This window comes from Cataglyphis hispanica, chromosome 12, assembly GCF_021464435.1.
Source record: "Cataglyphis hispanica isolate Lineage 1 chromosome 12, ULB_Chis1_1.0, whole genome shotgun sequence".
Lineage (NCBI taxonomy): Eukaryota > Metazoa > Arthropoda > Insecta > Hymenoptera > Formicidae > Cataglyphis > Cataglyphis hispanica.
In genome coordinates, this window is record NC_065965.1 from 1744417 (window position 1) to 1770577 (window position 26161).

Below are 26161 nucleotides of genomic sequence, written 5' to 3' on the forward strand. Positions count from 1 at the left end.
ACGGTCCAAAATACAAAGATGATTCTCCGTTTAATAAACAAGCACTGGAGTTCAAACTCCCCCTGTGGAGTTCATTTTGTCTATCGAATTCACTTTCCACAGGTTGCACGAGGATCGTGAAGATCAGGAGAAAAGGCAAAAGGAAACGTATAAATTCTGTCGAGCGAACGGACGCGAGTGACTCCTGCGAATACTTTCACCCTCCGCGGAGAAAATCGCCCCCGGTGGGACGCTTGGATATTAAACTGTTCAACATGGACCGAATCGTTCGTTTCGATGCGTTTTCCTCCGACTTGCCCAAAGATATTAAATTCGCTTCCGAAATGTTACCGCTGGGTATACTCGTCTGCAGGCCAGACTTCGTTTTTTAAAGGTTTCACCTTGACATTGCATCCTCGATATTGACGTTTAGTCCTTGTCCCCGTCTGTTGCATTTATATTATTACATCCCCGGTACGTAGCTCACAATTTCATCTCGATAAACATAATGACAGAATAACATACTAATAACATTTTATATCCTTATTAAATATTTTTTTCTTATTAGCTGAGAGAAATATTTTATAATTGAAGGAAAAAAAAAATTATATCTACATCAATTATAATTTTCGCGCAATTTTCATATCTTTTAAATCTCTACAAATCTCTAATTTTAAAGATCGCGTCGCTATATTTAGCAAACTTGTGTCGCGTCACGTACGCAACTCCCAGTGCCATTTCGAAACTTTCCGTCGCGAAGAGGTCTCCCTAATCAAACAGAGTCGCCTCTAAGTTTATTTAAACGTCTCCGATGACGGTCGGCGGGATTGTGTTTCGTCGAAAGACGAGCTTCCTCGTTTTGTTCTCGACGTACCAAGGACACTCACCGTCCGGAAAGAGAAGACGATAAGGTGGCCTCTCTAACCCTCTGACCTCGGCGCGCTGCACTTGTGCAAGCCCGAACCGTGGGATTGGCGCCACGTGGCGGTCTCGTCACGCCGCACAGGCTCCCGCCGTTAAATTTACGCGGGCGCATTTCCCTCTTCTCCGTCTTATTCCGCCTCAACCCCCCGCAGAGGGAGGGGGGCAAACCGACACATTGAGCGCCCGCTCCTTCTCTTTCCTCGCATTGCGTATCAGACGGGATGGCTCGAGTAGGAAAACCCTCGCGCCTGGAAAAGCGGCATATTTCATCCGACCATCCACGGTGCTTTTCTTTAATGGACGCCCTTAATAATATATCAATCACGTTTATGTTGCGCCGAGGGAGATCGACCGATACTCGCGCTCACGCGTCCGTGAAAGCGTATATATATTCGCCGTATTTCATTGAATTCTCTCACCGCGCGCGGTGAGTCTGCCAACTCACTGTAGAGAGAGGGAGAGTCTCGTGTTAATAATATTTCGGCGGTAGCGCGCGTACGGAAGCGGTGGCGAGTGAGTCCATAACGCTGCGTCCGAATTATTGAGCGTTCCGATTTAACTGATTTAAACTACTAAGTGGTTGTATTGCCGACCACTTTTGCGGTTTCTCTCGCAATAAAACGATGCATTAAAAAAAAAAAACTGATAAGATAATTAACTTTTTTACAAAACGCTTTATCGTACAATTTAAAAAATACATTCGTTTTTTTTTCGAAACATTAAGCTACATGTATCAAAGTATTATAATAATGAAACTAAATGTGACGACTTATTTTGCAGAAAGCGAATAGAAATCAATGAGGATAATAGCGATGTTGCTAAACGTGGCAGTAAAACAAAAGGGGGAATGAGCGAGAATGGATCCAGAAGAGATCCGGAGAAAAGTCGCGGTCCCATACCGTGTCTACCACGAGGGTAGTTTGGAGTAACCGAGTTAATCTTGTCGCTCGTACTACGACAACCGTGCGACGTACGTGGCAATCAAACAAGTAATTCCGAACAACCGTAATATCCTCGGCTAAGCGCGAGCTGCTTGTAAACGTGCGCCAGCACTAATACCGGTAATTCGGTTTACAAGCGCCAGAGGTACGCCCTGGCTATCTCTTGGCTTTGTACAGGAATTCACATTGATGTAAACGCGAGTAAAGCACCCGGCGTGAATCGATAGAATAAGCCTATATATATATATATATATATATATATATATATATATATATATAATAATATATATATATAATTGAAAGAAATCCACACAGCGAAAACTATCAAGCGTTTCTCTTCGATATTCTATTAAACATGTATTTCTCGCTCATTTCATCAAATTTCAATGCAACGAGTAAGCACATATGTTAGAAATAATAATATCAAGTATAGAACACGCATATTAAGATTACATTTCACAGAAATGTACGCTACATTTCGATTCTATCGATTGAATGAATTTCGAATCTACAATTTCGATTAATGCGTTTTGCGAACTGTAATGACCACGATTTGCATGATATTGTCACCAATCGCGATGGTGATTCGTCATTGAATATCGAGACGTGAAAAAGTTAACGGTCGTCCAACAGTCGCGGTGGTGGCACCAAAAACCGACCGCCGCCATGACGGCGAATGTTTTTTCGGCGTAGTTTTGGAAAGCGATTAACCGAGCTTGCGTCTAGCACATAGTTGCTGTCCAGGCTGGTGCCAAAACGTAACGAGCTTCCGCGACAAAAAACCTCTTGAAACGGCGGCGAATCGCGTTGAATGTCTCGTCGTGTCATTCATCATCGCGGTCAACGGCACCGCCATTAGACCATGTCCGTGATCTGCTCGTCCGACAACGTGAATAGACGAAGAACGATACGTTTCGTCAAAGAAAAATGGAAGAAACTTACCCCATTGTAAAGCTTTTTTTTTTATTTAAGTCAGAATAGTTAATGTACGCAACATGATAACGGCGATATCATCTACGAAAAAATAAAACTAAAACAGATTCTATTATATAAGAAATGAAGATTGATATAAGACACTATTAGGGGATGTTTATTTATAACGACGTGAATAATTTATCAATGTCGTGCGAAGATCACTAGAATATTTAAAAGTCACGAATCGAGTGTGATAAGTGGAATTGGGAGTGCGAAGGATCGCAAGATTAATTTCTAGTATCGTCACCAAAGTGAACGTATAAGGTCGATCGTGAGCCCGAGGCGATAGATACGGGTACCGTCGACTTGTCACTACGTCCCTGCCTCACTTCCTATGGATTACGAGTGTTTTCTTAAGGCAGTGGCCCTCTCAGGGCGGCAATTTGTATTCGAGATAAACCGTTATTGATGCCACCGATATTTCTCAGTCCTATAAAATAGATGCTGTGTGTTCCCCCCCGGAGGGCTACTTCCGCTCGCTGAAAAGCCGGGGTAAGACCGTTCGGGAAGAAGTTCAGAGAGGGGTGGAAAGAAAAAGGAGTCTGCTTTCGCGACTTCGTGCATGGGAGCATACGGATACCGGAGATGACCTCTCCGTTATACGATGGGTCTATGAGCGAATGACGATTTATGCCGAAAACTTTAAAGACAAAATATCATTCGCGCGTCCTTGCATCTCTACAACCGGCTGTTTGGGCGTCGGACTAAGTTTTCTTCACGTCACCCCTGGGATCGTCGGGCCACGAATAATACAGAGGTTCGCATTTGTAACCAAGCAACAGCGTAGCGAAACGTGGCCGAGAAGGCAAGTCACCGGCGAGAGGAATTTGGGAAGTCAAGTGGATGATATGAGTTCCGGCGGGCAGGTAAGTCTGGCAGTTTCGTAGAATCGCGAAGTTCGGTCGCGCGGTTAAATAAATGCAACGCGGGCAATATTTTATCGCAGCTCGCCGTTCGAAAGAACGTGACGTGAGTTACTTCACCTCTGCACTCAAAATCGTCGCTTTTCGCGCGCGTACACGTTGCTTCTCGTAAAAAAAAAGTATAAATATAATCTTTATTTTACATATTTTTCTATCATTTTAATATCCTCCTCCGTATATCGTTACATTTTTCCCTGAAAATAAACTTTATCTTTTGCGCAAATATATGGCCTTCTAATTTATCTCATAATTAAAATTTAATATTAGCCAAGAAGAGAAAAAGGGACAACGCAAAGGTACACCCGAGGACATTGCTATATTTCTTTCAAACAGAACGAAATATTAGCCCGAACTCGCGCAAACGTCTTCGCGTCCGCTAATAACTTTCGTTTTTAGTGCGCTGTGTCATCGTCGTATTCTCGACGGCGTGTCGTAAAGGCGATAGCGAAAACGGCGCGTGGCTAAGCCGTAAATACCTCGTCGCAGAGAACATTCTCGTCAGTCGTAATAAAGAGACGTAGAAAGACCCACGACATGCGTTCCGCAATGTACGGTTACCCGGGATTCCCATAGGGAAACGATATGTGGATTTCGATGTATATACGATGTGCGGTTTGTCCCAGAGGGTGAAGGGTCCTGGACACGTCGCGGCCGTGTTATTGTAAGTCTGCCACGGTACCGCCTTATTGGTGGGTATCGGGGTTTCGCCGGCTCGTTGGGGTGGAACGACCTTAAGCGGGATCCGCGCGATTTTACGTCACGCCACCCTCGCGGCGAGGATATTGGATTACAGTGATTTTCAATTATGAGTAATGGCACGCGCACCCCCCGAAAAAACACGGCGAGAATGCTTTCGGTGTACCGTTCTCTTAGACTGCATATTGTTTTTAATAAAAAAGATATACAGACAATAAATTGGAATATTTCTTCTGTACTTTTCTATTCCGTGGCACAAAAATCAATTAAATTATTCCGAGATTAAGAGTCGAAAGCCAGAGTTTTAACGCAATAAAATTTTGTTACAAGATAAAAAAGATGCGAGAGAATTTACGCGAACACATTGCGCTGTTTGTTCATCATGTGCAATCGAATTGCATTAATAAATCGTTGATTGGACTGTAATCAATAATAATTTAATAAAATAACTGGGTCGATGCTTGCTCGAGACATCTTGTTTGGATGAGACCGTTAAAATATATATCGGAAGAGTACATAGTGTGTAGATAAAACTGATTATATCAAACGCGGTAAGGTACATTTTGCGGCGACAAAATATTCCGGCGAAAGGAAACTTCCCCGTTTACAGCACCCTCGGAGTTTATCGGGCATTCGTAGGGTGGCAGCACCCTCCAATGTTTCTACAGGGTTGCTACAATGTTCGTCAAAACAGAAACGTAAATTTCGTTTGTATAAAATTCCATTTGAAAAAGCGTTATTTTCTAAAAATATTTTTCGTGTCGTATCTATTCTCTAATGTATAGTAGATTTATTATCAGTCATAAATCAATAATTAAACTATATAATATTGTACTAAATTTAAAATCTTTGATAAATTTGAGAAAATAATCTCTTTTTTGCTTCGCTCACTCTATTTTCGAAAATAACAACCGAATAATTGACATAAAGCATATCTTTTTATTTCAGTTGGAAATTTCACTCGTGCAAATTATACCGATTTCAGTTCTCAAGCGTAAGTGCCGCTTGAAATTATTCTCTTTCCTACTTTTGATTGAAAATGAAATCCGTGTTAAATGTAACTTATCACTGTCGATTATGCAAATTTACTGTCAGATCATATAATGAAGTTTTCATTTTCTGAGAGTATTGAAAGGATAGAGAGAAATTTTATGAAATTTACAGAAATATCGTTCGTCTGTAATAAAACCGCGTCGAGTGATATTAATACCGTTATTCGCCAATGCGGCGATCGATCATTCTTTTAATTTCTTAAGATCACATCTCGTCTAGGATCGAATAATACCGACGAATAACTATATATGTCGAAGCGACGCACGTTTCTTCTCGATCGATCATTTGTGCGATTGCACGGCTAACAACATAGAAAACGAAGGAGAATAGGTGTTTCGTAAAAATGAAAAATTGAAGACATCGCATCGGATGCTTCCATTCAAGCGACATCCGAGCTGCGTCGTTTCCAGGAATGGACAATAGCACCCCTTGGGACATCTTTTGAGTGCCGCAAACATTCAATTTGTTCGTCTTTCCCTCGAATTTTAATGCCGAAGTGGAAATTTCATCGAAAGATGAAACGTAATCCTAAGGTCAACACGTACACACATACACATTCCATTTCTCGTAACACGATGAGATACGATTGTGTCTCAGAAACGATTTTATCTTTCTCTCCATTTTATCATGTTCTTTTATATTCGTCCCATTAAAATAATAATGATGAAAAGCGTGCGAAACATATTAATTAATGAAAACGAGTATTAAATGATATGAAGTCTTTTTAGTATTGTAACAGCAGAAAATACGTTAGTTATCGTACTAAATGTCATTAACTGCATTATAAACGGAAAACGTGCGAAGGGAAATTAATTTACTCCATGAGAACGAATCGATAAACGAGACGAGGCCATTCTGGCTGCGAATGCATAATAAAAGTATCACTTATTGCGCCGACCTAAGAGAAAATATTTCATGAGCACGGCCGGCCAGGAAAGCCGCTTTAGTCAGAAACGTTCCGGGCCTTGATTAAAATTCCAAACTATTTCAGAGCCCGGGCTGACGTTTCTCTTTATTATCATTATTTTCCTCGCTACGCTCATCGACGTTTTATATTCTCTGAAAACACTAGGGCTCATGTGGCACACCTGTGGATACACCTTTAATATATACAATAGCCATAACAACTAAAATCCATAAATTTTGAAGAGATTAAGAAAAATCGATAGAAAAATCGATAGAAAAAAATGATATAATAATAACTAATTGAAAGGACATCTGAATAAAAAACTTGTAAAAATTATTATGCACGACAATTTAATTACTTGATAACTTTGGAATTGTTAAACTTCAAACAACAAATCATTAATAATCATTATTGTTACTAAAATTAAAAATAATAATAATATAATAATTATTATATGAGCTTTTGTCTATCTAATGATCTTCATATGACATATCTTCTCCAAAACCAATCTTGCGTTCAGACTCGGTTTCTTTTTCATTTTCTCTCCCTCCCTCTCTCTCCCTCTCTCTCTCTCTACCTCTTTGTTAAATTCGCGGTCAATCGGACCGAGATTGGTGGGGCCAAGGTAAGTGCAATTATGCTAATCAAATCAGAGAGGGGGCAAGACACCCGAGACATGGAAAGGTGATGAGAGGTTATATCGCAGAGGGTTTGGAGTGCTAGTATTAGTTGTGGGTAACCTCAAGGCTCCGCGTCAGAGAGGAGGAAGAGGAGGTGGAAGATAGTGACGGTGGTCGGCGGTCGTAAAGACGGCACAAGCGAGAAATGAGCAGAAACGGTCAGGTTACTTGTGCCTCTAACAGCAAAGAGAAGAAGAACAGGCAACGCCCGAATCACCTTCACAAACGTCGAAATCTAGTCTTCCTTTCTTATTCTGTTTTTTTGTGAGATGCGTAAACAGACAAGTATTCGCCGGTGTCAAATTGCCGGAACGTTGCGCGGCGTCACCACGAAAGATTACAGGGCGCAATAATATCAGCTAATATCGGGGGAGAAAGAAGGGCATTCGTCTGGTTCCGTTTAACCCCGGAACGTGGACCCGCAAAGCGGTCATCGTTTTTACGCTACGGAACGTGTCATTATCCGAACGCTGTCGTATAATTTCGAAACCGATGAATTTCACGTCGAATCCGCGGTTGCTGTCGGCTGGAAATAAAAACAGAGAGCACGAGGTTCGACGCGACAATTTCGCGGCATCGAATTTATCGAGACGCGGTTGCGATAATCCCGCTCGATGGCGATGCTCGGTAATTCGATGCCATCGTCGCTATCGATGTTATTCGAGCGCCATAATTAATTTCTTCGGTTGCGAGGCGTCGCGCTCGGCGCAAAACATGTAAATTATTTTCCATAATTAAAACGCCCACCGAATTCGCCATGCCGCGCATTGCACGCGCGCGCCTCACGTACTAAAAGTTTCAGTGGAATTGCCGGAGCCGGTTACGTAGCTGCTATGCGAGTTTCTGGGTTATTGGTTTCTCGGTTGTTAATTCGCCATGTCGGCACGCCCAGCAGTTGCAAGTGACCATGCGGCGCTCGAACGTACGTGGGTCGTTGGCGCAATCAAAGGATCGAGGGCGGAAATGAGAGAGCGGCAGTGGGCAAGATCCAGGAAAAACGGAGACGGAAAAGCGGGACGGGTGTAAGGAAGAAAGTACCGTGTTTCGAGTGGCAATATAATACAGCCACGAAACAATGGAGCACCGTGTAAGCCCGGCCACGAGGGCAATAAAACCACGACCGCGTTGGCGTATAAGCCAAGAGAGCCGTAGGAGAACTTCCGTGGCGGATGAGGGATAGAAAATTAAATATTAATTTTGCCAGAGCGACTGAGAAAAGCTCGCAAGCTCCCGGCTTCCTCCGACCCACCGAAAGGTACCGTCGATTCGAAGAGAGTCAAACTCTTCCGGTACTGCCTGGATTCCGATCAGGCTTCGTCTGAATTCGAAATTCAATTAACTCTCCGGCGTACTCGCATTAATAATCTAGTACCAACAAAAAACGAATCCTGCATTAAGAATTTTCAGTGCACGTATTGTACCACCGAGCGATCAAACAGGAAATTAGATATTTGCATCGAAAATACGAGAAGATATCGTACCGGCTTGTTCTACGTTCATGAGTATTTAATTAGCCATTACGGAAATTCAAGCTCACCACCGCCGACTGAGATGACGATACATCAGCGAAAAATTTATTTTATACTCGAAAGCGTGCGCTGTAACAGGAAATCCCGTGAATTCTCAAAGGAACGTATCATCCCGATGCAATCGGAAATAATTACCCCAAAAACTCGATAAACGGTAACATCTCGTTATCTTTGACGGCGCGGGTTTTAGCAACTTTCATAAATCATTGAGTCCAGCGCAAGCCGCTTTGCCCTGATTCATGCAATTTCATTCGCCCGCCATTCGCGAAGGGATTATTATGGCGGCCGTATTTAGCCGAGCGCGGATTATAATCACGACTGGGTATTATGGCATAAATTTGCTATACGCGGCAAACCAAAAAAGAAAAAAAGAGAGAGAGGGAAAAAAAAGGAAAACGAACTCCCATAACGGTCCACCAAATGTTTCCTGTTCGTAGCACGCGACGCCCGCCAATGAGGGTGTCGGCAAAGGGGTCGGGGACGGTGATGTCGACGACGGAAATGCAAAAGTTCGATTTATGCGCTAACACGTTCGTGCCGTACGTACACATGCAAGTGCGCGCTCGAACGTAGATAGCTCTCCTACCCATCGGGGAATGAACAATGATGCATGGGCGCTCTCTCTCTCTCTCTCTCTGTATGCGTGCGCGAGACCCTCCTCTATCTATTTTTTTTTCCATGACCGCCGGACTATCGATGTTTCATAGATCGCGCGATAGCGCCAGAGACGAAAAAGTATGTCCGAATTCCGGTCCTGATAGCGCACGCGCGCGCGGGAAAGTATCCCTGACGAACGTAGCCCGTGAAATCTATGCCACGGCGATGCGTCGTCGACGAGATGCGCACGTCCCGCGCACACCCCCGTCTAATATCCGCTTATGCGAGAATCTGAAATTTATGTAAACGATCCTTCATCTAGTCGCTGATAGATCCGAGAATATATGCGCGTTGCGTGTGTGTCGCCGCCACGTCAAATGGAAACTCACGCGATCTATGTAGCAGAAAGTTTCGCCAGACGATGTGTGGCACGGCGACAGAGTTGCGCCTGATTAAAAATTATTTCCGCCCGCCACTTAATTTCCGTGCAATCTAACTAGTAACCGCGCATCACAAAACACAAATCTCCTTATATATAATAATATTTCTATTTTTTACATCATAGCCTAAGTAGTTAAGTAAAAATTGCCGCTTGGATCGTGTTATCTCAAATAGCAATTCAACTCGAAAAAATACGATTGAATTATATAAATCATAAAAATATAATATGTCCTCCATGAAAAAATTTGACAAAATTACAAATATCAAAAATAGATGAAAATGCAATTATAATAAAATACAATATAATGCGCGGGACACGCGAATTGAAATGACAGATACAACCCACGTGTACAACAATTGTAGGAAATTTCTAAAATTACTTTGGCCAAATATAACGGATATTTGGCGCGAGACACTCGGCCGGAAGTATATCTCGTGATACTTTTCTGTTTGTAGCGCCAACATTTGTCTTGCCACCCCTGAAGGTATACAGGGGCGAATCCGCACAGTGCCGTAGCGCGGTGTCGTAGCCCGCGGGTGCAGTATATTCATGCCAGGTTAGTCGGGCCGCCCTCGCGCAGAAAGAAAGATACCCGGCCGGGATTGAAAATAAATTTCACTGAGGGCCTAACCCGTACAAATAGCCCCGCGCTGCTTTTAATGGACGCGGCGTCGTGCCACGGCTAGCGACGTTTTATCACCGCAGCTTCGAGAGCACCTACAGCCGTTCGATTACGACTGTCGATATTGTTCCGGCTCTTGTCGCCGGGAGGAGAAACATTGCTGCTTCCCCGGCGAAAAGCAATCGGCGAATTTCTTGGTGCTTTAACCGAGAGACTCGTGGTACAACCGGTAGCGGAGAAAGACGTTTAATTTTTGGTCTTAATACGGATATTACGCTCGGTTTCCTCCCTCGGCGAACGAGGCTACGAGACACGATATTCCGTCGCGGTTTGCGTCTCCTCTCGTGTTATTTCGATGTTACTCGTGTAACATGTGAAAAATCTACGCTGCAAATCGCGCTTTTTCTTTCAATTTTGCCATTAAGCACGCAATGCAACAATTATGTCGACCGCGTAAAACCGCGATTACTGCACGGCGATGAAACGATTACGAAAATACGAAGTGGTATAATTATTCGTAACGATCGTCGCGTATTTATTACGTGCTCCATATTTACCCCGCGGTCACCATGTATCGTTCGCGGCACGTGAGGCACCACTATATCGTTAACCACTATCACAGTAATGTAAGCAGCTATACTTACAAGCGTATATTTCCCTAAGTAATTACGAGAAAGAGAGAGAAATTGGCCGCTGTTGCAGAGGCGATATACCGTGTTCGAATCGAAAAATTAGCGGAGCAATTAGAAGGAACCTTACCCAGAACCTTGTCATCATCGGTAGTACAACGCGATATTGAACGATAACGGACACAAACAAGAAACTTTAGAAAGTAACAAGCTTCGAGATAATTATTTTACTACAGATAAGACGTAATTAGAATAAACGCTTTGATTACGGTAGCACGTCTTTGCAAAGAGAATAGATGAAAAAATTAGTATTTCAGACGCATATCCTGTCATTATCAAGTCAGAAGGTACGTTCCCGTATCTACATTTATGAGGCTCGAGGAATTTCAATTAATATTTATTTCAAAAAGGAAAGTCCAGCCGCGCGCGTCCATGCCATGTCGACAAGAGTATCTGCCAAAGGGAATGCAGAAATAATTCTCTGCATTATACACGCACAGCTTTATAATCATTGTAAATTTGTGATTCCAATATTAATGATAAGTCTCGTATTAATATAACAACGTTATATACATATACATACATATATATATATATATATCACAAATGTACAATTGAATTTTGTTTATATGTATTTTAGCGAGAGATTATTTTAGCTTCATTTATTACACATTTAATATATAAAATGTGATTTCTGAATAAAATAAATTAATCGCTAGTCCATTTATTGTAATCGATAGTTCCTCGAACTGTTTAAATTTATCTGCCGTTTGTTTTAATAAAAAAAAAACAGCTGTATTTTTTTTCCAGGAAAATGAATAAAAACTATACTCTCTTTTATTCTATTCTATTTATCTCATATTCCCTCTCTGGCGCGCGCAACATCGCGAAAACGCAAAGAATTTTTAATTCACCCAGCATGCCATAGAAACGCGCGCTTTTCTCTGCATCCGGTCCAAATCGATCCCGACTGATCGGAAAAATGATCGGCTCGACGAAGCCGCATCGGCCGGATGTTGCCGCCTCGAATTCGCATCACACAGGCGTGGACTCACGGCGATATAAAACGGCTTAAATCGCGTAACCGGCGCGCCGTTCTCGCGGGACGCGTTGCAGAATCGCATTTCCCGGAGGCGCATCTCCCGCAACTCGCTATTTCATTCCGTCGTTTATTATTGCTGCGCAAAATACGTATGTAGATAGGCAGGCTGGCGGGCAAAGGACGTCGCGTGAACGCCGACACCGATGGCGGCGCGCGACGTTTTTTCTCGCACGGCACGCGATGCGTCAACCGCGCGACCCGACGATGTCGGCCTGAACAAATAATAAAACAAAATAGCAATGGGGGCGATACTGAAAAAACACGTTATCTCGTCGGTAAAATTTTGACAAATTTGCCAGCGAGTTCGTCACTTGAAGAAAAATGTAGGTCGATTATCGATTGTTAAAATGATATACGCAAACGATCTTCAATCATTTATCATTACGTAAACTTTTGACACTGAAACATGGAATGCATGACATTTCCGCCTAAGTGTTTCAGCTCTTTGCGCACTGATGTGCTCTCTGAAGACGCGTATGCAATTTCGTCTCGAGTACAGCTCGCTTCCTTTATGATGGAATCTCGAGAAATGCATATTTTACTATCTCAAAGATTACAATACTTTTTATGTGAATGCAAAATATTCACTTGATGCTATCACATAACGAAAATATCAAAATTATAAATCAGCAACTTAACAATGTAAATGTTCATTTTTTGAAATCAATATAAAATCGAAAATATAAGAAAGCTTAACGACACATTTACTTCCAATTAAAATGATAAAACATAATCCTACATTTTCGATGGAAATATAAAAGTTTATGAGAGCAAATCATCGACGAAGTAAATATTTGATATCGCATCGAAAATAGGTCGACGACTCACGCGAGTATTATTCGTTTAAAAGTAATGCCCGTTATTATCACAAAATCTATAGGAGCAATGTCCAAATAAAAGTGTTTCGTGCGAGGACGGGGAGGAGAAGAGATTAATTTTTTATATGCAAACCAATAGCGCGCCGTAATGCGACGAACGTCCGTTGTAGAAGATAAAATAAAGATAATTCGTGCTAGTTGTTCACGTTTCCTATCTCTCGTGGAGCTCGACGCGCTCGCGGCGCGAAATTATTCCTAACGCGCAACAGGAGACTCATTTTTCGCGAGAAATCCGGCCTTCGCGCGGTCACGGCCGACTTAATGAGCGCATCCGAAACCGGAGGATGCTGCGTCCCGGAAAGTGAAACTCGCGATTACGAGAACGCGAGACGGGTCAATATATGTATACGTACACACAAGGCGGGAATGCGTGAGATAAAACGTGTATATACCGTCGTTTCGGCTGCGAGACGATAAGAAATGCCTTTTGGTCTCGCGTGTCAGGTTATTTCGCTCGTTCTGAATATTTATAAGGGCTGTCCGTCAAGGGGGTTGGGCCGAGAGAGAGGAGCGAGTCCGCGTGTGCATTTTCATTTTAGAGTTGCAGAGCTGTCGCTGCCAGATTGGAGAGAGGAGATACTATAAGTGAAATATTAAATTCCCATCTACCTCGCCTCTCTATTTCCGATTTACCTGTCGCTTAGGGTGGACGAGCGTAATGTCCTTCGAGACTCTCCTCCACGGCAATTAGATCGTTTTTAGGAGCGGCTAATTCAATCGTCATGAAAATACCACGCAAAGTGTGTGCTTATGGTGATCTCGGTAAACCGGTAGCGACAAGCTGCTGCGACGAGCGTGACGGTGTATGTTATTTATATCGTCTTGTGTATCGTTCTCTCATGCAATGCGCAGACGATCTCCTAACAATTGATACGTCGTATCTCAATTAACGTTTCTTGCTCGACTAATAGTATATATATATATATATATATATATATATATATATATATATATATATATATATATATCGTCTTTCACTGAGAAACACGCAAGAGTTACTCCCCCGTTTTTCCGCGCACGTCATGCCAACGGATTCCTCGACATCCGAGCGGTAAAACATGAATTGTTAGAAAAATATTCCGCGGGCGAGGTGATTCGAATTCCTCTCGCGACCGCGCTTCAATTTTCGCGCTTATTTTCTGTCAAAACATGACCGGACATATTCACGGTATTCGCCAAGGGTTACGAAAATATTCAAAGGTGCCGTTTCGTCAGTGTCACCGGTGACCGAGCGTGGCGGTCGAAAAAAAAAAAAAAGAAAGGGAAGAGAAAAAAGAAGTTTTTAAAGAACTCTTGATTGCCGAGGAATAATATTTGGAAGGGCGGTTAAAGTTACCCGCCGCGGCTCCGCTCCCCTCTCCGGGATAACGCTCTCCCTCTCCGTGTTTTTTCTATTCCGTGATGTGTGAGGTGTCCGCGTGACGTGCAACATCCATCTGTCGGTATCCTTCTAAGGTTGCACTTGTAGTAGCATCCGCCCCTTGTTCGCGCGAACGGAAAATTTCATTACGGATAAATGCGTAAGCCGAACAAGTGTCTCTCTCGCCCTTTGTAAACGTGACGGCTGCACCCATCCGATACGCACATCCGAACAACCCTGACTTCCACATTTTCCATTTTATTTATACATCGGCGTTACAGAACGCTTAATGTAGTCGTATGGATTACGCGGGATCCATTAAAAGGATTATATACCATTCGAACATTCGTGAAATGTAGAAATTTTATCTGTCCAACAAGAATGGAAAGCTAAATTAAAACATCTCTCTTCACGTCGAAAATTTACAGAGAGATGAAAAAGTACATAATTAAATGTAAACTCTTGATACGCAGATAATTTGACAAGCTTTGTTTCGAGACCAAAAATTCTGTTTCATCCCTCGAGCGCTTCGAGCGATCGATCTGAATAAACCTTCGCCGAGCGCACGGGCTGCGCAGAGCGCGCATCATCATTCGTCACTATTATTCACGGTCACGATACACGATCGCAACAGGGAGAAGGGACAGGGGATGAGAAGGGATATGAAAAGCCCCTTCGTATCCACTCCTGGTTGCCAGCGTCGACTGCCGCCGACTAGGCGATTAAATTTCACACGACGGCTTCGAACACGCCTCTTTCATCGGAGAAGTTACGGAGTGCGGCGCGAGTAGAGTCGATCTCTCCTCTCCCTTTCCTCCCCCCTTCCCTCTCTCCCCCTCCCCCCAATGTTCGACGAATCTTCGATCAGGGTGGTCGTGGATAGTTACTTGAAGGGGTGCTCCATCCCGTGACGCGGCATCATTTTCCACATCAATTCGAATCTCCCGAGGACGTGTCTCGTAAATAGCACCTCACCTGCCGCGGTATTATCGTCCAGCATGCTCGAGAATCATTGGGAATTATTAAAGTTATTATAGGTAACTTCTGGTCTCACGCTGTAAGAATCAATCAACAGATGTTCCGTACAAAAAATATTTGTTCACACTATTGTCACCGGTAACAATGACAGAAAGTCTCGCCTGACGCTATTGATTGTGTGCGCATAAAAATGAGCTGTAATTTAAAACAAAGATAAATGTTGATGTTTCTGTCTTTTTATGTAGATTCCTGATATCTTTAAAATTACCGCAGATTTTGTAAAGAAATTAAAATAAAATCATAATTTTTTCTTAAACAAAATATCAAATTAATTGTCTACAATTTTCGAGATATTTTGAAATTGATTGCGAAACACCATAATAACATTTCTGACAATAGAATTATCAGATTGGTATTAACGGAATCGAAATGCGCTATATCGGATCATCGCCGACGGCGTACTATCGATGTAGCAAGCCGTAATCCCATAGTTCATATTCGTTGAAAATCAGCGTGTCGTGCACGATACAGGCGGCACTCGCCGAGAAAAGGGGTCGACTACGGGCATGATAATGGTCGCTGTCCTCGCTGATAGTTCCGGGCGTTTTGAATAATTCAATAAGAGCAACTAATTGTGTTTATGCAAATTCGCGCGAGACGAGAGCTCGAAAGAGGGGAACTGAGAGAATCGCGCTCTGCCGGATCCTGCGCATGATTTCCCAAGGATGCGGGCAGCGCGAGATAAGACGAGAGCGACGTGTCAGGAGGGTCGGGAACGAAAAACAAACGTGTTCTATGCACGACGGCCTACTCGATCTCCCTCGAAAAAGTAGAAAACGCATCGTTCAAAAAGACGGAGGGGGGGAGAGAGCGCCGAAATGAGACCGGCACGCGCAACCCTGACGGCGAAGCATATGCACCCCGTTGACCGTTCCACGGGAAAGATCCCGTCCCTTGATTAAGCAAAACGCAACCTCCGAGGGATTATCTAAATTGCTTCGTGAAATGAATTAACGGCGCTCGTCGATGATCGCGCTCCCTTTTACCATCCCCGTCTAGCCGACATGCAACAGAACGCGTATATGTATACGTATAGAGTCACTTAATTTCGTGATAGCGATAACCAGATCCGGCTGAATGTATCGTTTTTCAACGTGACCAACTACGATATCGCACATGCCAACTCCTGCTGTTATCCTTTCTCAGTTAATGCAAGCCTCGACGTGCCCCGACGATAATGAGTAAACAAAACGTACCTAGCAAAACATATACGATGATTAAATTAGTTCCGACGCGCGTCGCGATGATTAATTCCAAAGTACACTAGTACGCGTACTTGGTCGGGCGTCTCTCGACGTAAGAAACTAAACACTTACAGCTTGAATCGAACTACTTGACGCCGACTACTCAACGTCCCGACATATATCCTTACCCTTATCGTGTCGTTACCCTCCAGAAAACCAGAGAGAGGAGAACTCGTGAGACGTGAGTTGATAATGTCGCCAATGGCCGCTTTGCGAACTACGAACTCATAGTACAACAGGCCTGTGATACATTACGAGGGTAGAGCAGCAATTTTTCACGTTTATCGCATTCCTGTTGCGGTCTCGAGCCGATCCGCGACTATGTACGCAGGACCTAGCTCGCAGGACGAAGGATAATATGAAAGAACGCCCGGAATTAATTACCGGTGCGACCCGACGTTTATACCGGACGAGTTTATAATCCACGGGTCGCATTTGTCTCTTCGAGGAAAACGCATTTAATGTTTTTGCGAGAGAAAGAGAGAGAGAGAGCAGCATTTACCGTATTCGACCGTTTCATGCATACCGAGGGCCGCCGTGAGAAACCGGTGTAAGTGCATTGTCTTGTAAAAAGGGTACCCGGCCGCGGGTTCAATTAACTTAATGCAAATTACCTGTCGCGTCCATGCCTGTATATACGCGTTCCGGTAAGGAGCAAGGTAGAGGAAAAATTCATGAATCATTTTATGCGTATCTGATAACCACGCAACGCCCTCGCGAGTAAAATTATGACGGATTGGCTTTTATTAAAAATTATCGTTGAAGAAAATCTTTAGCGCGTCGACAAGACGATAGCACCCGGCACTCTCTTTTTTGTGCGAGGGAATATAATTTTGAAAAATCTCTTTCCTAAATATAACAGAGTAATCTTCCTAATCGCGTTGAAAGCATTTCGTCGCGAGCAACATATTTCTTTGCATGATACATTTCCGTTTGATCATAAAGAACTCAGGGAAGGCAAAGGCAAAAGGTATTACGTTTTGCGAAAGCCAGAATCGGCTTCCGCCGAGTCCAAACGTCCCGCAGGATACACTCCCTATGTACTGTATACGAAAACCGCCTCACTACTCATCGTCTATCCTTTCTCCATTGAAGAAGTTGCAAAGTAGCGGAACATGTGCGTCCCGTCGTCGAGTATAAATATTGTATGGGCCGAGACCGTAAACGTAAATCTTCGATACGAAAGAGGGTATTAAAGGTATTTACCAAATTGATGCAATTTGTTTCTTGAATTCTGACACGCTCGATAATGCGATTATGCGCACACGCTCATTAAAATGCGGTTCGAAGGATGCTAAGGCCAATAATACGCCGCTGTCACGTAACCCGTTCGATTCAATTTAACGGCTTTCTTTGCATCGCATTTTCTTGCGTCGAGGATCCTCGCGGATGTTGGTGAACCCCAGGTCTGAGCAGAGATACGTTCCCGGTGGCTCAATTAATGAGTGGTAATTACCTCGGCCCCCCGTTCCGACGCGACCGCGCCGAGAATATCTTGAAAAATTCCTTCTCTCCCAACGCCGGCCACACTTAATTACGCAAAAATACGTTGACGCGATTTTTCTTGCCGATTTATTGTTCCTCGAGCGACGCCGGGGGATCCTTGCTCGCGGCATCTCAAAGACTCGTTAATTGAAACAGAAATTTAATTATCGATTACGCTTAATGCGAGAGATTAGTTTATACAATACCAAAAGCGTACCCGCGGTTCTTTCTTTCTCTTCGTTTCACAGACATTCTCCAATAAATCTAAGTTCAAATTTCATTTAAAGATATTTTATTGAAACAAACTTTTAAAATTATAAGCAATGTTTTTATCTATCAATTTCGCACATCTTTAATTAATAGAATTCAACAAAATCTTCAATCGTTTGAAATCATAAATTTTGAATTGTAGTACTTGTGATTTAATGCGCGATTACTTCTCAGACACTCCTTTCATAGATAGATGTTCCTTTGATGGCTATGATCGTGATTCTGTGCATGAAAAGGCGGAAAATGGAGCCAGTAAGTTTATGAGGCATTATGTTAGATGAAAATTCCATTCTCCGCGACCCTCGGAATATTGTCCGCGTAGCGAATAACCGCGGAACGAGGTGCTTGAATTTTCAACGGGCCGCCTGCCCCTGCAAAGGGACATCGAGGGGTAGGAAACGCGTCAACGTTTCGACAACTCTGGCAACAACTCTCCCGCGCCCCGCGCTTCTTTTTCCATCCTACCATCGTGTAATTCGAAATGGTGCGTGTTGCATTCCCGTGTCCGATGCAATATAGCCACGTGCATACGTCGCGCACTCCATACAGGGAATTACAAATGGACAAAGCCCAGCTGCCGACCGACACTACTGCGGTGCCAAATCGAATGGTGACACGCGAGACACGCGACTCTTTCCCTCCCGCTCCATTTTTCGCCCTCAACCATGCACGCTTGATCGTCATCACCATTTCTCTTTCGCTCTGTATCTTTCACTCCCGATCCCTGACGCGCGTTTGTATTTTTAAAATGATGATACACAAATATATTCACTCGAGCAAAAAAAAGATTGTATGTGTATAATGTGTATAATAATATATAATTATATAGGAAAAATTCTTGACGCAAAACAATAATATTTAATCATACTGCCGAAGATATCGCCTTTCCTTCTTTTAATTGTAAATGCTTCACTTTTTCCAAATCTTTATAACGCGTACAATAAAGACACACGATTATTCTTCAATAACCTACTCTACCATATTCACTCACTCTTTCTTGTTAATTTTCATATCTATGTATGTTGTCATAAATCTCTAGCATTTTTCAAGTATTAATCGAACGTACCATGGCTTTTCGCTCGACGCAATTGAACATGGTCGCCGAGAGCCATTTCGAAATTGTCCCTTCGTTCGCATCCATTAATTATCCGGTCGTACTGTAACGACGGCTTAAGCGATATTGTCCGATCATCGCATTAAAGAGTTACCACAAACACCGCGTTTGATTAACACCGCAGTTTGTCCAAGAAAAGAATACGTTTCTAGAGCAAGTAAAAAACGTGTGAAATTAATCTATTTTCGTTATCAACATATTGAGACTAATTTAATTATTTTTTTTATAGAATTTATATGTTGTCTTCAAAATAATTTGTATATAAATATAATTATTTGAATAATGATGTATTAATGAGATACTTTTATCGGTACTCAGTAAATCTATTAATACCTAAACAGAATTTTCACCACGAAACACATTCACAATGGCAAATCTCTCGCGTGACAACACCTACCCTTCTTCGAGGGATCGTAATCACGGCTTTAGTCTTTAGTCACTAATAACAAACAAATATTTTCAGGGTCGTTGGTTAATATGTTAAACATTTCATACCGAGGCCCAGAATAGCGACCGAGAAACCCTTGTCCCTTTAGTCCCAAAGTAATGTCAGGTATTACGATTCCCGGGAGAATTCCTACGCCCCTTCTGTCTCTCTCTCTTAAATTATCGCCGTAATTACGGCGTATGCATCGTAAAGCGCGGCCGCCCAGCACAATGTCGTCATGCTCGGGAGAAAAGTATGCTTGTGATCAACGTATTTTCTCTCTGTAGACGCGCGACGAATTCACTTGTTTTATCAGTCATATTATTTTGCGTGGCAAGTCTCATATTTTACAAGCATTTTTCGCTTCTAATATCTCATGATAACGTAAAACTAATGGAAGCACGTTTCGCGTTACATAAATTGCGACAAAGTCAATTATGTCGATATACAATCAACGAACTACGTGTAAAGCGCACGATTAAGAGAAAATCGCGTGGGACAACGCGAAACATCGCGTTTGCGTTGTCGGAGTTATCGGAGGTATCGGATGTGAAAGGAACATTTTCGTATTTTGTGAGTTATAGGAAGTTCGTGTAGCGCTCTTTCCCTAGACTGGCACGGATAAATTATCGTCGTGTCACGGATCTACATCACGTGTCTACTTTGTCCGCGTGTTAGTGGCTATCTCATGATAGTGATTCTTTCTCAACACGGGGTCCCCGGATCGCGTTTCGTAATCTCACGCGTGTACACGACCGTACCTTCCTTCGGCAAATGATTAATGATATCGCGTCTTATGGTCGGACGAAAATGTTGCAACATTTTTGGATTCCATTTGCACAATTCCTTTCATAAAAAAATATTAATTCTGCATCGTGGCATCCGGAAGTCGAACATGTCGAATCGATGTAGTCTCGCGTGCCTACCTTTACAGTATTTTGATTGTGTATTATAACGATGATAGCACGCGATGTAATCATGATAATTCAATGTTACGCGTGACACTATATTTGCCGTCTAACAATATTTATTAAACTTTTAAATCAAATGACAGCAGAACCTGCACACCGATCTGCGCAAGAAGTAATAAAGAAATTATATTAATAAAGTAATGTTTTTCAAAGCAAAGATATACATTTTTTCATAGCGTACAGGGCTATACGTTCCATGAATCACAGATTTTTATTAATGATAAGGAAAAATATCGTGACTGCAGTAAAAACCGGCTTTATCTAGTAGCGTGTCATAATTCCTACCGGACATTGAATTAATTCCATTGCTTTTAATTTGTCATTCTCCACGTGACATTGGCGACACAGATGAAAAGTGACAAGCACGCGACGTACTGATTAAGAAACTTCAACATTCAGCTAACACGTCGACGTTTATATTTTGTGAAAATATCGTGCACGAACAATTTTATTTCTCTATGACTTGGAAGACGATCAATATTTTAACGATACGTAAAATTTTAAAAAAGCATGCCGTGTAATGATTACGTTTTCTTATCTAATCGAAACAATCAAAATATAAATCTTCAAATCATTTCTTTTATACGTCCATTAATTTACAAGACTATAACGATTGTAATCATTATTAAATCACGCACGATATTTTAATACAGCAACAGCGAAAGAATGTTTCGATTTTTTTTTCTAGATACATCAAAAAGCCTGCGATCCAAATCATTATATTATAATTCAAAAGATTTCTAGAATCTTTTCCGAGCTAGAATATTAAAAATCACATATAGTTACACAACGTCAATTATAATATAACCGCGCGAAGACAAACGCGGGCGAAATATCCGCTGCAAAGAAAACAGGAAGAGCCGGAGTAACAGAAAGCGAGGAGTGTAATAAAACAATAGCCGCAATTTTTTTATTATCTCAGCGATGGTTAAAGTAATGCGATTTCCATCCTTTCATGGAGGCAGAAGCGCAAATGAGCGGCCGGGCATTGTTCGCGTTTCCCCGCGTCGGCTAACAATCGTCGTTCTTCTCTCGGCTCTGCGAAACCGAATAATCAATCCACTTCGCCGTGAAACGTTTTCCTTTGTATCGCGAAATATCCGCGCCCTCGACATCTTTGCGACGACGCGACGCGACGGTACGTGCGAGTGGCATTTCGCCGGCAATGTAGCCGCGCATTCGCCGCGTCGTACGCGTCAAAAGAGTGCGTAAAAGCGGAGGAAGAGAGAATAAAGCGAAACGGCGCGACGATAAAGGACGGATAGGGCAAACTTTAAACAGCCGTTGCATAATGCATCCGGTCGGGTTGGCGGTAACGGCACCGCCGGCCGTTTCTTCACCCCGAAGGGCGCCCTTCGGAGTGGAAAGCTTTCTCGTCGCGGAGAGCGCCAACTTTCGTTGACGCGATCCTCTCGACGTAGCGCGCACTCCACCGATGAAGCCATCAAATGACGACGAATCGATGACGGTAGATTATTTCGACGGTTCGACACGAGCGGGATTGCGTGGGTTTTAACGGCTGGATTTTAACAGAGCTAGCGCAAACGTCGTGATCGGTCCTGGCTATCAACGTGCTCGTTTATAATTCGCGTGTTCGCGCGTCGCGAAATCGCCGATAATTACGATAGAATGACGTGGCCGTTCTTATAACACGGCTGCTCGCCCGCAACGTATTATTCTATCATTTGCGGCTGTACATGCATCGATACAGGCAACCTCGATCAATGCACTCGTGCAAATGTTTTTTCACGAGGCACTGGCCAGTAATTCGACACATTGAAGAAAAGCGAATTTTCGATGGTTACTTGTTACTAGAAGATATTAAGGTAGTGTACGCGTTTCAGAACGTGATCGGGAACATTCATGAAATGGTGAAAACTTGAAGAAAAGTATATATGTATATATTTCTCTATCTTTGATGTATATATATATATATCTTCCATCTAAAATATTTATCATAGTTATGTGAGAAATATAAAATTCAAATATAGTATATTTCTCTCTTTGAATATAAGATTACTGCTACGTGACAAGATTTCACCATTTATTACGTTTGATTGAATAATATGGCTTATTCTTACCTTGATAAGGGTCTTTGCTTCAAATCTCGGATTTATTCAAACTACATACTGTTATATTGCAAAATATAAAAGAAAATTTACGGACAAAAGAAAATATAAATTTTCGGATATTCTCTGACGGGGGACATAAGAGATGTCGTCTTAGATTAAAGATATAAGTTTACTTATATCTGAGAATTAAAACAATGGATTTGCAATGTGTCATATATATATTTTCTACTATATCTTTATATTATTGCTATATATAATATATATTTAAACATATTATTTGAGATACTATTATCATAAATCCATTATTTTAAAATATAAAATAAAAATTTCTCACTCACCGATGCAACAGCAACGTTAATGTTATTAAACCTGTAACATAAAAAAAAAGATTCAAATTATAACAGTGCCCAAAATAATTAATATTTCAAGAAATCACTATCATACACAAATAAATTTTATATTTGATTTGTATAATAATAAATAGATATTTAATAAATTAATTTATAATTTCTGAAAAGATCTAATTCTTATTAAATAACTTTTACCGTATTATAATTTATAAAAGGCTTCTATTTTGTACGTAAGTATGTATATATTTAATATAATTTAATATAATTTAAATTTTCATTATACTTTAAATAATACATTTAACTTCTTTGTTAATATTTTGTACAGACAAGTTAGATACATAGAATCAGTGTTTAATCTTAATACTATTGTATATATGCTATTGCTTTTTGCTATAGCGTTACCGGAATGTACGACGTCTCCAACAATTCTCTCGCGCTCTCTCTTCTACCTTCATCGGGAAAGGAAAGGGAAATGGAAATGGGGATCTTGCTTCAGCCCTTATGCTGGCACCCCTTCCTTCCTTCGTGGTAACGCATTAATACGCGCGTTACACGCGTACAATACATACGCGTCCGAGTGAAGGAGCCGCAATGTTGGCACCGTCATGTATGTATATTGTAACCCCACGTCTCACCGTCACCCCTTCCTGAAGCAGACGTCCTTTATCACCCTCTCTCTTCTTCTCTATCACCCTATTCCCACTTCGACTACCCTCGTCGCGCAGCGTATCGAGGTACCTACACGATTCTCGCATTACCACAGTGACCTTCCAAGCTTTGGTCACTTAGCAATTACTTAACGAGCTTCCAGACCGGTCCGCGTTTGTCGACACTGCAGCGGTGTGAGGTATGCTCAAGTCCTTTTTTGCCGGAAGTAATATGTTTGCAGCTCGGAAGCTCCCCCTCGTTGCGGAGCCAATGAGGAATGCCGCGAACTGTCGACGGAAATTCTTGTGGAAGCATATTATAGAGAAAGGGTTTAAAAGCACAGTTACAAGCAGTCGGAAACGAAGCGAGATTGGTAATTTTTGCGGTATTTGGTTCATTAAAGTTTGAGAAAAATTTAAGCGTGGAAGAATTAATAAAAATATTTTGCTAAAATATGCTGTGCGCATACATTCCTCTTGTTTTTCCGACATATAATATTTATAATTTTTAACGTAATATTGAGCTTTATTAAATTTCCTATGGGTATAATATGAAGCACATTTGTTGCAGCAGTTGTTTATAAAAGTATCTGTTTTAATATGAATTGTTTATAAACGAGCATCAAGATATTATCGTAAAAGAAATGCAAAATCAGATAGCATTATCGGATAGAATATAATGCAATCGACAAAGATGCGACTAAGCGTAGAAACTATAATATATTTCCGATATTAAATTATCGGGTATAAGAGAGCCCATTAAAATGTCACTTTTTCAGAAAATATAAATAAGCATCCCGTGACGAATAAACGCCTGACGAAAATAAAATACAAATCCCGACACCTAAGGGAAATAAAATGTCGCGCAAACGTCTGTGAATAAATTATTATCGAGATGTAGTTGATACTCGACTACAACTGGATTTATACAAAAGTGCATTAATTAAGCTTGCGAAAACTGAATTTTCTAACACATCGTTCGCTATTGACGGGAACAGGTAGTTCGACAGAGTTTCATCATTACAATATTTGCATATATAATACATATCGCTATAATAGAAAAAGTAGTTAAAACTATAAAATTAACGTTAAAATTTACGGTTTAATTCTATTTTAAAATGTAAAATTTTTAAGTAGGAATCGTACACTTCATATACGTACATCAAATGCAAATACAAATGACGATATTAGTAACATCTAAAGCAATCAATAATTCAATTCATACAAGTGGAATAAAATCTCATGATAAAATCAAATAATGTTTAATTTATTTGTACAGTTTTCCATATAATTGTCATGCCTTTTTTCCTTTATAAACATTAGACCGCATTTATTATTGACTTGCATACTAAAATCACATGTATTGGTATGTATGGGTAGAAAATTCTAAACTTAAATCATAATTTTGCGCTCATCGGTCCGTGCAAAGATTCACGCTTATTGCGCCGCAATAAAAAACCATTTCGATAATAGACTCAATGTCGACCAGTATTACTTACAACCCCCTTAGCTTCATCTTCGCGTATATGCGTCGACAAATGCGTCAATGGGGATCGACATGTCAGTCGTGGTTGGTTGAAAAATAGGGGTGATACTCTCTTACTGACTGTACTAACCCTTCGATAAAGCTCGATATTATGGCGAATTCGCTCGCTTTCTGAGATGGCTTTCCCGTGTGTCCTGAGGGATCACCAGACATCCTTTATAAGCACCATTCACGAGCGTACAGAGAGTATAAAAGTATCTGTAAATACGTACCTCATTAATAGGACGATGTATCATGTTCCAAGAGGGCGAACTTCTCATTTCTTTATATTATGTATGCATTCCTTTATGTAATGTTAGCTTTGAAATATTTATATTTTATTCATTATTAACGAAATTTAATATTGAGAAAAATTACACAAAATATTTTATATAAGATCACATCTTTCATATTACTTTCTAATTATAAAATAAAAAATTATAACACGCTAAAATTTTTAAGATTCTTATTTTTCATATCATTATCTTGATCAATCTGACAAAATTACCCTAATAGATTTTTTGTATAAAATATATTTTATTAAGATAAAAAAATCTTACTATCCATAATATCAATTTTGTCAATTATTATATTATAGAATTCGCTATACATTATTTGTTACATTATACTGAATACTATACTTATAGGCCTGTCTGAAAAATAAGCACGATGCATTATGCGTCCCTCGGAGACGGCAGTAACCCTTCGATAGGAGCTGACATTATGTCGGGTTCCACCGTTCCCAAGATGGGCCTCCTGTGTGTCCTAGGGGATTACTAGA

At 41.3% G+C, this 26161-nt stretch overlaps 1 protein-coding gene across 13 annotated transcripts in view; it reads right to left on the minus strand.

The window, feature by feature from the left end:
- LOC126853381 (uncharacterized) overlaps positions 1 to 26161 on the minus strand; it is a 372343-nt gene that overhangs the window by 176459 nt on the left and 169723 nt on the right. For 11 of the 13 annotated variants that reach the window (XR_007687954.1, XR_007687950.1, XR_007687951.1 and 8 more), the window contains one exon: positions 23197 to 23227. Coding sequence is in view for 7 of the 13 variants with exons in the window: in XM_050599057.1 (XP_050455014.1) it covers positions 23197 to 23227 (31 nt within the window). In the remaining 6 variants the exon portion in view is untranslated. Of the gene's footprint in view, positions 1 to 23192; positions 23228 to 26161 lie in introns of all 13 variants that reach the window. The other 2 variants (XM_050599053.1, XM_050599054.1) reach the window with 1 other exon arrangement.